Source organism: Podarcis raffonei, chromosome 2 (assembly GCF_027172205.1).
Source record: "Podarcis raffonei isolate rPodRaf1 chromosome 2, rPodRaf1.pri, whole genome shotgun sequence".
Lineage (NCBI taxonomy): Eukaryota > Metazoa > Chordata > Lepidosauria > Squamata > Lacertidae > Podarcis > Podarcis raffonei.
In genome coordinates, this window is record NC_070603.1 from 57,346,988 (window position 1) to 57,363,544 (window position 16,557).

At 44.4% G+C, this 16,557-nt stretch overlaps 1 protein-coding gene across 2 annotated transcripts in view; it reads left to right on the forward strand.

Moving 5' to 3' along the window:
- Window positions 1-666: 666 nt before the first annotated feature.
- FNIP1 (folliculin interacting protein 1) overlaps window positions 667-16,557 on the forward strand; it is an 86,804-nt gene continuing 70,913 nt past the window's right edge. For both annotated transcript variants that reach the window (XM_053376788.1, XM_053376789.1), the window contains exon 1: window positions 667-767. In XM_053376788.1, coding sequence (XP_053232763.1) covers window positions 673-767 — 95 coding nt within the window. In that variant the 5' untranslated portion in view covers window positions 667-672. The remainder of the gene's footprint in view (window positions 768-16,557) is intronic.

Below are 16,557 nucleotides of genomic sequence, written 5' to 3' on the forward strand. Positions count from 1 at the left end.
GAATAAGGATTTAAAGGAAGTGCCATAAGTAAATAAAATTAGAGGTTGCTGGAAAAATTTTAAAACAAGGATGCAGAAAAAGGAGGTATGGGGAAGTCGCTGAAAGAAGGTTTAAGGAAAAGAAGGTTAAGAAACTATACATGTTTATATGTGTGTTTGTTTTTGTTTTGTTTTGTATTGTTATTTAATATGTGTTGGAAAATCAATAAAAATTTATTTAAAAAAATAAAATAGAATGGGGCCTGTTTCGTGCCCAGGAAGCTAAAACTCAGCGGATCGGAGGCGAAGTTGGCGGGAGAGCCCAGGCCGAGCGCCTCCCGCTTTCCTCCCTTTCCCTTCCCTCTCCTTTCTTGCACCAAAACATCCCCAAACGCCGCCGCTCCACCAAAGCCAAGCAGGGATCGCCGTGTTCCCCACGTGGGCTGGGCCGGGCCGGGCCGCGCGGCCAATCGGCTGCCGGGAAGCCCGCGCGAAACCCCGCCCGCCCGCCTCCCCCTCCCGTCGCGGCTGCTCCAAGTGATTAATTTTTGTCATATGACTGTCACACCGAATGGAGTCGGGTTCGCGGAACTAGCCGGCCGTCGCAGCTCGCGCGCGGGGAGGGGGGCGATCGCTCGCTCGCTGGCTGCTCTGGGCTTGGCCCCGCCGGGGCGAGAGCTGCGCGCTCCCAAAATGCCGCCCACACCCACCTTGTTGCAGAAGCTCTTCAACAAAAAGAGCGGCTTGGTCCCCCCCTGCAAGGAGCCCCGGGAAGAGTGCGTCTTCAGGTAAGGGGGCAGGCAGGGGACGGGTGGAGAAGGGGCTGGGGCTGGCCCTGGCTTGGTTCCGGGGTCGGATCGCGGCGGGGCTGATCCCCATCCCCTCTCTGGTTTGGGGGCACTGCTTGGCTTCCTTGCTGCTCTTTGCGGAGTCGCCTCCTTCGCCTACCATCCGAGCCACGCCGCCGATTCTTCTCTTCGCCATCCCTAACTTGACAGATCAGACTCTCCTTCTCTCCCAGCCTCCCCCCTTTTCCCCCCAGGAGGAGGCGGAGGGGCGGGCGGGGAGTTTTCCTGGCACCGTCTTGCCTTGGCGGCCAAACAGCCGATCTGCCTCCCAGGCGGAAATCACACGGATGTGTGTCTTCGCCATGCGCCAAAACTTCGCGCAACGTTGTTTCTACTTTTTGAGGAGCTCTCTTTCTCCCTCCTCCTCTCTCAAGTCGTGCCTCTTTGGTCCTCGGAGGATCGTGGCCGTCACGTGCGTGCAGAGCCGAGTGTCTCCCCCCCCATCACTTTCTTGAGTTGCAAAAAGAGAAACGACTCCCCTCAAAAAGGGAGCCACTTCCCCCTGCTGCTTCTCAAGCTCTTCATTTGGGTTCTGTTGGGGAAAGAAAAGAAGGCGACCGGCTCTCTCTTCCTCCTCCTTTCCCGGTGGTCCGTTCCCTCCTCCTTTCTTCAACTTTGAAGCACTAAATAGACAATTAAATTAAAAATATATAATATGCCATCTGCACACACTCGGCTGTCTTGAAAGTGGAAGCGACGACGCTTGACTGCCTGGCAAGAGCCACCTTAAATCTTAAGGAGGGACAGAAAACGCGAACTGTCTGGCTGCCAGTGTAGTGTAGGGTTACCAGAGAAATCTGCTTGATCTTGCCATAACAGAACCCTGCCTGGCTGGGCGAGGGTACCGAATAAACAGGCTGCAAGCCAAGGATGGTTCTGTGAAAGCCCTTTGTGCCTCTCGGAAAGTTCCTTTTGCGTCTCGTTTCCCTTAGTAATAATAATAGAAAGAAAACGTACATTTCAGCTCTGTGACTGTGCAAGAGACTTGCCACTGAACTCTTTGGGCTTATGATATTCTTTCTTATCCTTTTGCCTGTTGATGGTCCAGTACAATCCTAGAGATATGCTGCTTATATTGGGGTCGCAGCAATAGTCAGAAATTGAATTGCTGTTTGCACCAATATTTAAGCACTGAGATCAGAATATTACTTAGAAGCCTTTCCATTGTGTACTCAGCCAAAATTGTTTCTGAATGGCCTGTGCATATTTCTTGGACCTGGGTTCTGCTGAGTTCTGCAGGAGTGACTTCCAGGCCTTAGGATGCAAACCTATGCACCCTTACGTGGGAAAACCTCACTGAATTCAGTGGGACTTCTTTGTGAGTAATGAAATAGGGAACTGGGCTGCACATGACTTTCACAGATGAGGAATAGTATGCTGTTGGTGTTGAGTCTTCTATCAGCCCAATTCCACTGCTGCTGGAAAAGAAAGTTAGTTACCAACTTTGAATTTAGTATTAGAAGGCTGATGTGAGTGGAAATCATTTGCTTAAATTACATAACAGACAATACTACAGTCTTGTAGAGGCTGCTAGATGTTGCCACTGACTTCATTTTGACGAAGATTTCACTATTCCCACAAAATTTCTATTTGACATTCGCCACTTGAATTATTTTCATTGTCTAACCATTTCGTTCAGTTAAACTATATTTCAAAACATAAAATAGATTGCCCAAAGGCTTCTTTGTGGAACCACTTACCAGCTTTGTTTAATTTTATACACAGCCGTGTTACTGTTTGTTGGCACTGGGCGTTGATATCACCTGGTAATACTCTGCTGTGCCACCTAGTCTTCAAGAACACCTAAATTAGCCCAAACAGTCAATCCTAGCTGCATCTACTCAAAGGTGTTTTATAAGCAAACCTAATACTGTATCTATCTGGCTACTTCTAGTGCACCGTTTTATTAGAATATCAATATGCAAATGGGAATTCCTTAATGACATGTGAATAAACATGCAGAAGTCAATGAAAATTGTTTTGGAGGTTGACATATTAAAGTCAGTGTTTAAGAAGATACATTTTTAAGAACATATACTTTGAAATAAATATTTCCACAAATAAGAAGCAAGCGCAGCTTTTAACATCCTATGTATTCCTTTCATGGCTTGGTCATGTATTCTATGGTTTCTGCTCTCCCATTTGGCTCTCACCTTTTCTACTGTATTTATAAAGTATTTTCAGGACAGTACTTCGCAAAGCATGCAAAGCCATTTAGCTATGGTGAAATACTAGCTAACCATCAAAAGATTTTCATGTACTTAATAGGCTATGTACTTTTCACAGTTGTAGATATTTCAGAGGTGGCCCTATTAAAAGGGCGAGGTGGTCTTTTGGATGACAATATTGTCACTTATTTAGAGGCATGTGTCTATCACCATCGGAGGATGTTTGGATCTTCTGTATTAGGAATCGCATGCAGGTTGTTGGAAATATACATTGGGTTGAATCCAGACTTCATCTTCTGCAAATGGAAAGACTCCTGTCCATGGAAGGCTCTTAGTCCAATAGAAGGATCTTGCAGCTGTAAAGTGGGGGAGGTGACTTTTGCTGATTTTCTCTTCCCTCGATGCCACCTCCCATCCTGTTCTGGAGGGCCCTCATGTCCCCACATTTTTTCTGAGCATGCAAGGATCTGTAAAGGGAAGGGGGAATCGACAAAAGTCACCTTCCCCACTTATGCTGGAAGGAGCAAAGCTTGAATCCAAGCCATCGGTTACATCTGCTGAAGACATATCCTGCCATAAACATTGTGCACTTTATTTTAGTCTCCTCATTAAATAAGGGGTTGACATTTTTATTTGGTTACAACTGATACCAAAACATACATAAGTAGGGATGGACTTGAGGGCCCAAGTAAGACTTTCTATCTGCATTAAGTTATTAAAAGTTTGTTTTCTACCCATAGATACAGCACAGTTATATTAGTTAGGTAGCACGTCATGGAGAATAGGTCAGTCGGCAGTTATTTGGCTGTGGCAGCTAACATTTCAGAGGCAGCATAGTCCTTGGTACCAGTTGCTGAAGAAAGGCAACAGGGCATGAGTTTCCTGTCCTCACCATTGAAATCAGAATATGGGACTAGTTCCTGTATTCTTTTCTAGCTATTTGGTAGTTATTGGTGTGGTTGCATATCCTCAGCAGTGTATTTATTTCACCCAAAGAAAGCACTGGACCTGGCACAATTCTGTGTGGGGATGTCATCTGTGGTGGGCCAAAGTATTCTGTCAGTGCGGGACATGCTTTTGACAGCATCTTGCACCCAAAGAAAGTGTTGAGACAGACATCCATGTTGTAGAAGAAGACTCCAGGAGGTGTGTGTGTATCATTTGGGGTGTCTCAAATCCATTTTGGAGGTGCACACCTCCAGTTCCTTATTTCTTGCTGAAGTCTGTGTTGTGCATTTTGAGTGTTGAGCACATTGGGGGAAATTATTGTGAAAGGGACAGTCCTCCATTCACGGAGATATATGATACTGTGTAGATACTTACAAACATTTTTAAAAATATGTTTTGCTTGAATTGTGATTTAAAATGTGATACAAATAAACAACTGGGAACTAGGAGTAATCAACTTCAGCACTGTAAAGCATTGTAGGGAAAGCAACAGTGTGGTGTGGGGCTTAGTGTGTTGGATCTCAGGGGCGGATCTACATTCAGAATCTCGCTTAGCCATGAAACTCATCGGATGACCTTGTGCCACTCACCATTTTTTAACTTAGCGGGTTTGTTGTGAGGATAAAATGGAGGATGGGTGAAGGAAACTATGTATGCTGCCTTAAGCTTCTTGGAGGAAAGGCAGGATAGAAATGTAGTGAGTAAACATTGTAAGTGGATGAGCCAACAGGGCATTTCTTACGTTTTTGCGTTTGGTGCAATGCTTAGCATCCTGTAAATCCCTAATCAATATTAGGTTGTTGTTGTATAAAATTTTAAAGAGCAAGGATATTAAATCATTCACAAAGTAGAAGTGAGTATTCCAGCCAAGTCCTTGTTTGCTTTTCTCATTCTTCCAGAGGAAGAAGGAACAGCAAGACATAAATTGCAGTAAATATCCAGATGTTAAGGCGGCTCCTTTATTTGGAAAGATCATTTTTCTTAAGAAAAATAGCCATGCATTGCATAAACTCAAGGTGGCTTGGAGTGGCTGTTGGCATTTGGATTGGGTAGGTTATTGACAAAAGAGTACAATCAAAATTATTATTGGAGGCCTTTTCTTTTACCTAAAGGATACTGGGTATCCTGTTATTCTCTCCAGTACAGATTTTTACTTCCCTTCCCCTGTCATCAGAACTGTTGCTTATGAAATTTATAGAGCAGTCCTATGCAAGTTTACTCAGAAGCAAAGCCAACTTTGTGTAGTGGAGGCTACTCCAAAAAATTATTGTTAAAGCCTCAAGGATGTGTTTTAGTTTTGTAGCTAAACTTACAAACCCACGAGCCCAGGTTCAGAGCTAACACTAAACCAAACCATGACTTAGCCCCAGGTAGGAACATAAGTAATTTGCACTTACTGAAACAGTGGACAAAAACTTCCTTCAAAATCTGCACTTCTCCAAATTTTGCAGTGCAATTCCCCAACCAAATAATGTGTTCAAGAATGCATACACTAGTGTGCACTTCAAAATGCATATATTAGTGACAGCAACATTTAAACATGTGGTATAGTAGGGGAAACTTTGCATTAAAATGTATTTTTAGGCAAATTTGCAGTTGAAATCTTTGCTCTGAGAATCTGCAAATTTGCTGCTTTGTGCTAAGCCACAGTTTGGCCTAGTGTTGCATGCGGATTGGGGTCGTTCATGCATGGCTAGTAAGCGGGAACTCAGCTGACTTCATTGACTCGCATGTGGGTTCATTACTTGATTAAGAGTTTTTTGGTTGCTGCACACTGTTCCCTTCAAGCAACTACCTGAGATGTTATGTCTCAATGCATTTTTCTAAAAGTGTTTAGATTGCTTCCTGGGTATGCTCACGAGCCAGTTTTATAGTTGTTCTAAGCATGTCCTTCATCAATGCTCCCTTCCCCCATTTTTCTTTACTTGACGGAGTAATTTGTTTTATTATTTGAGTCCCCTCAGCTGTTTCAAGTCAGGATTCACCCTTGAGGGCACAAAAACTCATAGTATGCCAAGTCCAAATTTGTGTTCTTGAAGGTAGGCGAAAAATGTTCTTATACTTCCTTTTAAAATGGCAAACACTGAAATACTTTTGTAAACACCAGGTTTATAATAGAACAGAATTTTCAGTCGGTCTGGTAGTATGTTCCGGCTTTTTTAACAAATGACAAAACTTGCAATCAGTTGAAGAACATGTGCCCAAAGTGACGAAAAATGCTTACTTTGGGCTGGGTTTTCCCTTATTTATTTTAACATCTAGAGTTGCATCCAGTGCTGCAGTTCGGCTTGTGAAACAGACTTCATGCAAGCAAGATAACTTCCTTTTCTTTTCCTTCCAGTGCTCTGCCCTCCCTGCTTTCAAGGGTTGGAGAGGGGCACTAGGAGAAGATTCAGGGAGTGCTTAGGTGGAGGAGAGGAAACTGAAGTCCCGTGATGTCAACAAACCACAGTCTACTCTAGACTGGAGGCTGGGGAAGGGCAAAAACTCAAAATCTTTCTGGAGTGATTTTGACAGTGAGCCTGCCTATGGGCTCAGAAAGAGAGAGAAGGTGGGGGTGGATCCTCTGAACATATATTTTCCTCCTTGCTCAATAGAGTCTTCTCAGATGCAGCAGAAATCACTAGTGCCCCAGGCTATGGATTCTTGGCTGGAACTCCAATAGAGGAAAACAAAAGAAAGCATAAAATAGGGATAGTAAAGCACCAAGGGGTCTCTTAAGCTTTTTATTCCACCACTACCACCCCGCTTTCAGATGTTCAACCCACTGTAAGCCTACTTCCACCCGGAATATGGGCATTAAGGCTTCCGTTCTTTACCTGTTTACCTGGGAATAAGCACCATTGAAGTCAGTAGACCACTCATCTGAGTAGACAAGAAAGGGACTGCACTGTAGGCCTGGCAGCCTCTGAAGTGGCTTCTGTTCCTTCTTGCCCCTTTCCTATACTTTTACCTCAGTTGTGGGTGAGTGGGCTCCAGGAATATTGTGGACCTTTGTCCAGGGATGTACCTAGGGATTGGCTTGGTTGGCCCCTGCCAAAGGCGCAGGCCCAAGGGCGCGAAAAAATTGCTCCTCTTCACTCTGGCTCGGAGGGTTTAGGAGCCTGACTGTCCGCACGCTTCCTGGGCCGCTCCACCACTGCACGGCCGGGTAAGGTGTGCAGGCTTCTCTGGGTACCTTGGTGGAGGAATCTGGTCGCTGGCATGGGCTGTTGCAGTAGCCCTGCCAGTAGGGATGGGGTGGGTGGTCTCAGTTGGCCAACAGCGCTATTAGAAGTGTGAGCAGAGTGCCCAGTAGGGCTCAGAGGGAAGAAAGAAAGAGAGTGGGCAAGAGTTACAGGAGGAGGGAAAAGGGAGGGAAGAAGGAAGGAGGCAGAAGGGTAAGCAGCGAGTGGAAGGAGCGAGACAGCAAGGCAGACTGACAGACCAACAGAGGAGGAGGAGAGGCTGAGCAGAGCAGACCCTGATGGCCTTGGAGGAAGTCACTGGGAGAGCGTAAAAGTGAACTTTCTGAGTTTCTGGTCCATGGGCTCTCCTGGCTTCAGAGCTCCTTGCCAAGGATGCAAGGGCACCTAGGTAGACCTCTGTCCCTGTCCCCAGAGAGTGGTGCAGAAGTCGTTCATGAGGCAGTAAGGTAACTCAGGAATACTTTGATTAACTGCTCTTCAGCAGCATTAAGCTTTAAAGGCTGATCCATTAATTAATAAAGCAGCTGAAGCATCACAATTAACTAAGGCACACACTTACTTGGGGAAAAGCTTGCTTATGAATGGGTTGTGCAACTGCTCACAAACCAGTTTGCCCAGGGGCTCACCTTATCTCTCAAAGTCGCCAAAGGCTCTTTCTTCCTCTCTAGGGAAAAGGCTGCGCTCCTTTCCCTGACTTCTGCTTCCCCTCCCCCTCCTTTTCACAGACGTACAGGAGGAGAGAAGTGACTCAGTGCAGACTCCTCATTAAGAGCTGTACCCGTCTCCCCTTTTGGGGAATTCATAGAAGTGCATTTCCTTCAAGCGTCTCACCGCTTTGAGCAATAGCAAAATGCCTGACCTCTAATAAACGCTACAGCGATGGAAGCCAACACAGCAGAACCACTTCCAGCATTTCGCAAAAGGAATTAGAAGTTGTGTCCAAAGCATGGGGTTTAACGTTTTTCTTCTGCCTCAAGGGAGGGGAAAAAGTGAAACTGACTCATTTCATACTTCTGACTGTGGCTGGGTTCTCTGACTCTCACTATCATCACCATCCTGCTTTTTCAGTCAGGTCTCAGGGCCTGAGTTCATCACAGTGGTCATGAGTTGTTCTTTCGCCGACGTGTGACACTATGCCATGTCGTCTGTGTTATCACTTCCTTGTCTGCCTGTGTGGTTTACTAAGATTGGACTGTGACATCTGACACATTTGGGCTGCTTGCAGTGCATTCTGCCTGCATCGCACAGCTCTTTAGTTCAGTCTCCTTCCTCTTTGGGGTATAAGGCTCTTTCAGAAGAGGCTGAGCCAAAGCAGCAAATCATTTGGGTTCCCCTTTTACCCTCCTAGGACATTGCGAACAGTCATAGTGGCACTTGTAAGATAAGGCATAGATGCAACCGTTTGCCCAGCACAGACACTATTTCAGTATTTGCTTAACGGAATAAATCTACTTCATGCCTTTGCCTAGAAATTCGGGTGCTTTTTCTTCTTGCTGTGGGCAGACCTACTACAGTGGTACCTCAGGTTACATATGCTTCAGGTTACAGACTCCGCTAACCCAGAAATAGTACCTCGGGTTAAGAACTTCGCTTCAGGATGAGAACAGAAATCGTGCTACGGCGGCACGGCGGCAGCAGGAGGCCCCATTACCTAAAGTGGTGCTTCAGGTTAAGAACAGTTTCAGGTTAAGAACGGACCTCCGGAACCAATTAAGTACTTAACCCAAGGTATCACTGTATTGGGCAGAGTGAGGTGGTTGCATCTGGTTACAGGTGCTGAAGGTGGGAACTTCAGTATGTGCCCAACCAGCCTGCCTAAGGTAGCCTGATGATCTCAGGTGTACTGAAGGAAGATGCTCCCCCATCAGTGTTGAAGTAACTGCCAGTCCAGTTAATTTTTGATGGGGGAGTGGAGAGATAGAGCCTTTCGTCAACTTATTTTCTTGTTTTCTTTAGCATTTAGTATTTAGCACTTTGTAGTAGTACAGGTATAGTACTACTTGTTAGCTTTGACTGGGGGGCGGTGGGGGGGGAAGCCATCAGTACAAGTGTATTGCGGTTTCATGGAACCCCCTCCCCCACAAAAAAGGTGCACAATAGAAGCTGGAAAATGAACATGCTAACACAACTCATAGCAGGGCTATGTAACAACACTGAGGAACCTGTACATGCTGGAGTTTATTTTATGTTCTTTCTTGACTTTGGGGCAAATAATCTCAGCCTGCGGGGAGTTGAAACGCTTTTGACTGCAGTCCTTTGTACACTTACTTGGGGGTTCTGAGTGGGTCTTACTTCTGAGTAAACACACCACAGGTGAGGCTGTTAAGCTACCATCAGTAGCTATTCACGCACCCCTTTCCATTGTCCGTCCAAACAAGCAAGAGGCATTATCAGATCTCAAGGACACATTCCATCCATGCAAAAGCTCTCAGGTACAAGGCTGGGCCAGTGAGGGATCTGGCTTGGGGAGAGTTCCCAGAACTAGATAATGCTCTGAGGAAAATTATTTCCTTATGCCTCCTTTGGTTTGCTGTTATGGGAATGATTCGGTTTTTATTGTCGAAAATTATTTAGCTCTTGTAAAGTCACTCTGTTGGTGGGAGCAGCAGCATGTTCCTTCCTCCTGGAATAACTTGACCTGCATGACTTGAAAGCTGAACGTCCATTTCCTTACCCTTTTGTTTGGGTCCAGATTTTAATTTATTTTTTTTAAATGCTGCTTCCGGAGAAGTTTTTAGGGGGGCAGGGGGCGGGAAAGAACTTGCAGGATGGTTTCATAATTATGTAAGACCGTTCTCTTCTTGCTGCATTGTAGCTGGACGTGTGCGAGTAACTCAAGGAAGGAGCCACTAATTTGATCGGGATTACACTGGATTTACATGTATGATCAGTGCAAGTTAGGAAGGGTGTGCAGAGTTTTGTCAGTCAAAAACAGGAAGCAACCTCAGCCGTTTTGGGTGTGTTCCCAAGATCTCTCTTGATATGGATTCGGTTGCTCTTAACACACACTATTCTCTCCCCCCTGTTCAGGGCAACTAAAAGACTGCTGTTGTTGAGATGTGTATCTCAAGTGTGTTTATGAGCAGTGAGCACTCTTTATCTTCCAAATCAGCCTTTGAAATTAATTCACTTACCTTGATACTGAATCCATTTATTGATTAAATATTGATTTCTCTGGAAATGCTAAAAAGAGATCAGTCCAGCCACAGTTTTGCTGTTTTATGTACTGTTACTCTTTTAACTTACACCTCTCCCACTGAGAGCAGTGTGATTGATGTTCAGTAGGCACATTGACTCATTGTTATGAGAGCAGTACCAGCACCACTCCTTCCTGCACTGATGAGGTAGCATGAGGAGCTCTGCACCACACATGAGGAGTCCACACTGACTCCTTCCTTTGGAAACACTAACCTTCAGGAAACTGGATGACTGCTAACCTGAACAGGAGTCCCCCGCTGGACTCTTCCTACATAGTTTTGGGCTTGTTGCATTACCCTACAGTGCTGGCAGTGTGAATAGTGGACCAGTTCTGAATATTGACTGGACCATGTCCTCAATTTGCATGGGCATATGTATGGAGCACAACTATTCCGTTTCCACTGACACAAAAGATTCCATTCAGAAGGGACTTCCCCTTTGCAAGCAGATCCCTGGTTTTCAAAAAGCAAGACTAGTTCTTCTGTTTAGTGACCAGTTATTGCATGACTTTTATTTTATCAGACCCTATAAAGCACCCTGCATTTCCATAGTGGGGATAGATGAATCAGTCCATTTAAGTTTCATTCAGTGTGTCATCTTTACAATCATAAACTCATTTCACATCACTACTGCATGTGCTCACGTTTTGTTTTGTTTTTGTTTTGTTTAAAAAAAGGACCCCAGGAAAATTCATACACATTTTGGTGATTATTTCTCCTAATATACATATTGCGTGTGTGCAATTATGCCTGGCACATGTGTTTTTGCTAAGATACACCAATTGTATGTATTCTTTGCAAGGAGAACTGCATTGCAAAGAAGTATGCATTTGAAGGAGACCTGATTTTCAGTTTGTGTATTGGTTTGGGAAGTGTGGATTTGTTTGCATGAAAGTGCAAGCAGAATGATTCCGCCCCCCCCCCCATCCCTAGCTTTCAGACTAAGCTCAGATCTAAAGAGCTGTTATGTTTCCACCCAAGATGATGGTACACATCCAGCATGATTCTCTCCCCTTCCAATCCTTTAAGAGTAGGGTTCTAATCTGACCCCCACAACATGGCTCTTTGGAAAGCTCTCCTGAGTTTCGCAAATGGTTTGCTGTCAGTTATGGAAGGCTGCTTTTCAACAGGCACAAATCCAAAAGCCAGTTTGATATCTGACAGTAGTTCCTGGGCATTCTTATCCTGGTCTACATCTTTGTATAGTTCTCAGAAGATATTCCATATATTTTAATGGTTATGTCTTTGGTCCTTGTGGAAAACAAATTAAAATGAAAAATTATTACTGTACAAAATTATTTTATTAATTGTGATTAGTATACTTTATATCATGATTATGAATTTTGCTTTACTACTTTAACTACCAGTAATTTCTGTATTTATTTATTTTTAAATGCTTTTCTATTGAGTTTGTTGGTGTCCTATCCCACTTCAATTTCTAGCCATTGACATTCTTGCTGCTGTTGTAGCATATAGGAACACCCCCTTTTATCATTTGAAATATCAATTGTCATAATGCCCAGAAGAAAGGCTTCAGATTTCTTCTCAAATGTTTGTCTGAACATTTTTAAAAATTTGTAATAGACAGTATTCCATTCTTAAAAATTTTGTCACAACCCCACCACATGTGGTACATCATTCCTTCCCCTTTATTTATCCTCCCCTCACCGGCTGCATGACAGGGTTTTCCCTGACCGTCATTTAATGACAGCAACATGCTGGAGCTATACAGAACATAAATTATCAAAATACATGAATTAATAGAGGAAGTAATAGTATTGCATGGAAGGGATCATTTTACATAAGGATATATGTACTTTCAGGGAACACGAGGGGCGCTGTGGGTTAAACCACAGAGCCTAGGACTTGCCGTTCAGAAGGTCGGCGGTTCGAATCCCCACGACAGGGTAAGCTCCCGTTGCTCGGTCCCTGCTCCTGCCAACCTAGCAGTTCGGAAGCACATCAGAGTGCAGGTAGATAAATAGGTACCACTCCGGCAGGAAGGTAAACAGCATTTCTGTGCACTGCTCTGGTTCACCAGAAGCGGCTTAGTCATGCTGGCCACATGCCCTGGAAGCTGTACGCCGGCTCCCTCGGCCAATAAAGCAAGATGAGCACCGCAACCCCAGAGTCGGCCACAACTGGACCTATTGGTCAGGGGTCCCTTTACCTATATGTACTTTCAAGCTCCAAATAATTTAACCTGCAGGTAGTGAATATCTTAAGCCACCCATCTCAAATTCATTGGGTGGAATACAGCATAATACTAAGTGGGGTATGCATGCACGGAACAAGGTCTGCACATGATCAATGAGATTTTCCTCCCTATCCTCACCCTGTGTGCCTCCTAAACCTGTTCTGGGGTTTTCTTCAGCCCTCCAAAGCAGATTTAGGGGGCATGGTGGGGGGGGGGGGAACCCTGTGGTATGTGCAGACCTTACCATAAATTCAAATGCTGTTGCCTGTGACATTTTATTGTTAAATACTGATGATAATGCATTTCCTAAGCATCATCAGTAAGTAGTCTTGGCTCACAAGAGATCCATTTCTCAAATGAAGCTGTTATTTCTTGGGCACTGATTTCTAACAAAGCAAACAGACTAATTCAAAATTCAGTAGGTGGGCATTCCAGGGCAGACAAATTGTCCATTGGGAAAATGCAGTGAACCTTAGGAGGTTGGCATCTTTTCATTTTTATGCTATGGTTTCCTTATCAGTTTTCATGCAGCTTTCTGTGGTTCTGCTGTAACATGTCTTGAATCAGGATATGGTGCTGCCTAGTAAGCTGTTTGCAGAGCAGGGCTGCCTCCTCCCTTTCCTGAAGCCAAGGAGGCAGCTGGAGAGTTCTTACTTACAGTGATCAGGGAGGGTGGAGCCCTGACAATTGAGAGCTATTGTGTCAATGCAATGTGCAGCGCTGATCTGATCTGCCTCAAGGAGTAGTTGAAACAGCTTAAAAATGGCAGTTTTCAACTTGGATAGCTAAGGAGGCCCATAGCTGCCTCTACCCTCAAAGTTAGTCCACTGCATCATTCTGTTTTCAGGCTGTGGGTTCTCCCTCCACTCTGAAAAAAGGTATTGCAAACCCATGGATGCCAGGCTTCTGTTTATATATATATAGAGAGAGAGAGAGAGAGAGAGAATATGTAATCTGTGTTCCTCTTTCTCTAAATGTTTTAATATAAAATTTCAGCCCTTTAAAAATCTGGCATTTGAAAAACTAAGGCCTGGTTCAGATGTAATAGGAAACCATGGTTTCCTGCCATGAGAGCAGACTGTGGTGGGCTTCTCTTTCTGATTTTGAACTACCGTATTTTTCGCTCTATAAGACGCACCAGACCATAAGACGCACCTAGTTTTTGGAGGAGGAAAACAAGAAAAAAATATTCTGAATCCCAGAAGCCAGAACAGCAAGAGGGATCGCTGCGCAGCGAAAGCAGCAATCCCTCTCACTGTTCTGGCTTCTGGGATAGCTGTGCAGCCTGCGTTTGCTCCATAAGACGCACACACACACTTCCCCTTACTTTTTAGGAGGGAAAAAGTGAGTCTTATAGAGCAAAAAATACAGTAACTGCAGCCCCCTGTGACAGCCAAACTTGGGGAACTGAGGTTTGAGTAAACGGTGATTGTAGAATAAGCCAGCATCTGAAAACAGAATTTAATTCTGGCTTGTTCAAACTAACCACAGTTTTCAAATCACAGTTCCTAAGTTCCAGTGTCACAGGGAACAATGTGTAGCTTAAAATTGAAAGCGGAAGCTTCTGGCACCCTCCTTGTGGATGTGAAAGAGCAGCAGAGAGAGTGAGAGCCAGAGGCTCCTTATACGTTATTTTCTGATACAGCTGAACTTGACCAATGTATCTGAGTTTCTACTTACAGTGGAACCTCTGGTTACATACTTAATTCGTTCCGGAGGTCCGTTCTTAACCTGAAACTGTTCTTAACCTGAAGCACCACTTTAGCTAATGGGGCCTCCTGCTGCTGCACCACCACCAGAGCACGTTTTCTGTTCTCATCCTGAAGCAAAGTTCTTAACCCGAGGTACTATTTCTGGGTTAGCGGAGTCTGTGACCTGAAGCGTATGTAACCTGAAGCGTATGTAACCCGAGGTACCACTGTACTTACCTTCAGTTTGTATTCTTTTAGAAGAGATACTGCCATTTTTAGTTGTGTATTTTTAGTTGCATGAAGGATACAGTGTTGGTAGTCTATAGATGACAACAGACCATACAAATATAGACCATACAAATTCAGCTTAACAGCCATGTATAGTAGTCCTTCTGGATTGTATGTAGCCTGCTTCTGCTTTAAGGTCATTTCTTTTCTGGAATGGGCCAGCAAGTAATTGAGCTTCTGTCAGCACTGTAGGCTTTTAATGATGCCTCCATGTATCTAGATGACACATTCAACTGTTAACCTTCCTTTTAATGCTACCACAAACACCCATACCTTTCATTTTGCTCAATCTGCCATTGCATACATTTGATATATAGCGGACAAGGAAGGGAAGCCAAATCCCATTGAGCTGCCACCTGTTTTAGGTGATTAATGAACAAACCGAGGAAGTTCCAACAGAAGCTTAACATTGTGGCCCATTGCCCACTTAGGCTGGGGTTCCATTTGGCTGCCTCCCACCCCACCCCAATCCCCGCTATGTCCTGTGATGAAGTGGGCTTTCTTAAAGTCTTCTTTCAAGACAATGGCCCAACAGTCATCTTCCAAAGCCTTCATTTTAAAACCATTGTGCTGCAACTCTTATGCCTCAGGGAGATTTTTTTTTTGGTTGAAAATGGGCTGCATGCATCAGGGAAGTGGAACATAAAAGATTTATTGGCCAATGTGTGTTTTGGCTTACCTGAATGCTTGTATTTTCAAACAGATCTTTTGCTCATGAATAGTTGTGATTGTTGAGGCCGGGATATTAGAAATCTGGATGAGACGTCACACAGGCTCGCAATGAATTACAATAGGCTCATGTACATTATTGAGGGAAAGATCAATTTAAAAAGTACCTTGATCTAATGATCATGATTTTGTTTTTCATGTGTATGCATAGACTTTTTTACTGTACAAAGTTGGCAGAGACAGCACTAGTTGAAAAGGGAAGGCTTGTGCACGTGGTGGAAACCCAGATGTCCTGCAAGCAGCTGTGTGACATTAGAGTTTTAAGACATATATTTAAGGGATTTGAATGGGACTTCAATAAGAATGCATATATAGAGTGTAACACAGCTTTGCACACTTCCCATTTAAATCAGATGGGCTTACTACTGGAACAAGAATTGATAGCAGCTGTAGAATACATTCTGGTATCTATGCAATCATTAACCCCATTCAGAAGCTATAATTGCTGGCGTGATGAGGGATGGTGGAGACCAGCACTTTAACTCCATCCCCTCACTGCTGTACGCATAGCCTCCATGAAGTGGTGGGATAACTTCTAAAGTGGATAGTCTATCATCTTGGGATGGGCTCCTTGTGCAGTCAAGAACCCCGTGTCTTTGAGGGTTCTAAATTGTACAGGGCACCCACACAAGGAATTTATATCAGAGATTCCCCACTGCAGGAATTTATATCAGGGTCCAGGTAGGAACATGCACAAGGTCATGACTCTTCAAGTACCCTAGTCCTAAGCCCTTTAGGGTAAGGTTACCAGACGTCCCTGTTTCCCGGGACAGTCCCCGTATTTACAAATCAGTCCCCTGACAAAATCCATCTGTTTAGTAGGAAGTTGAAAAGTGTCCCTGGATTCATTGAAAAAAAATTGGTAACCTTACTTTAGGGCTTTCCTTCTCATGCAGACAATAAAGTCCCATCACAAGTATAAGTTTCATGGCTCTCTTGCTGTCCCTCCCTTGCTGTTATTCTCTCCACATCTTCCCATTTGACCTTTTTTGCCTTGAAAACAACATTGCTTGAACTGAAGTATTCAGAAGACCCCCTTTTTTGCCCGTGTTTCCTCACGTAGCCCATGTTTAGGAAACCTGCCTTGGCCCTTTCTCTTCTTTGTGTTGTGTCTGGCTCCCACACACTGTGGCTTACTAGCATCTTCATTGTGAAATTCTATTTAAGCGATGCGCTGCTTCGGCCCAGTATAATGGGGGCACGGAGTAATTATGTCATCCAAATCCTTTTGAAAGAAGGAAAAGAAAACATCCAGAGTTTCGCGAGAGACGTGACGGTCATAGGAAGCTGCCCCTATGCCAAGTCAGATCCATCGGCCTGTCAG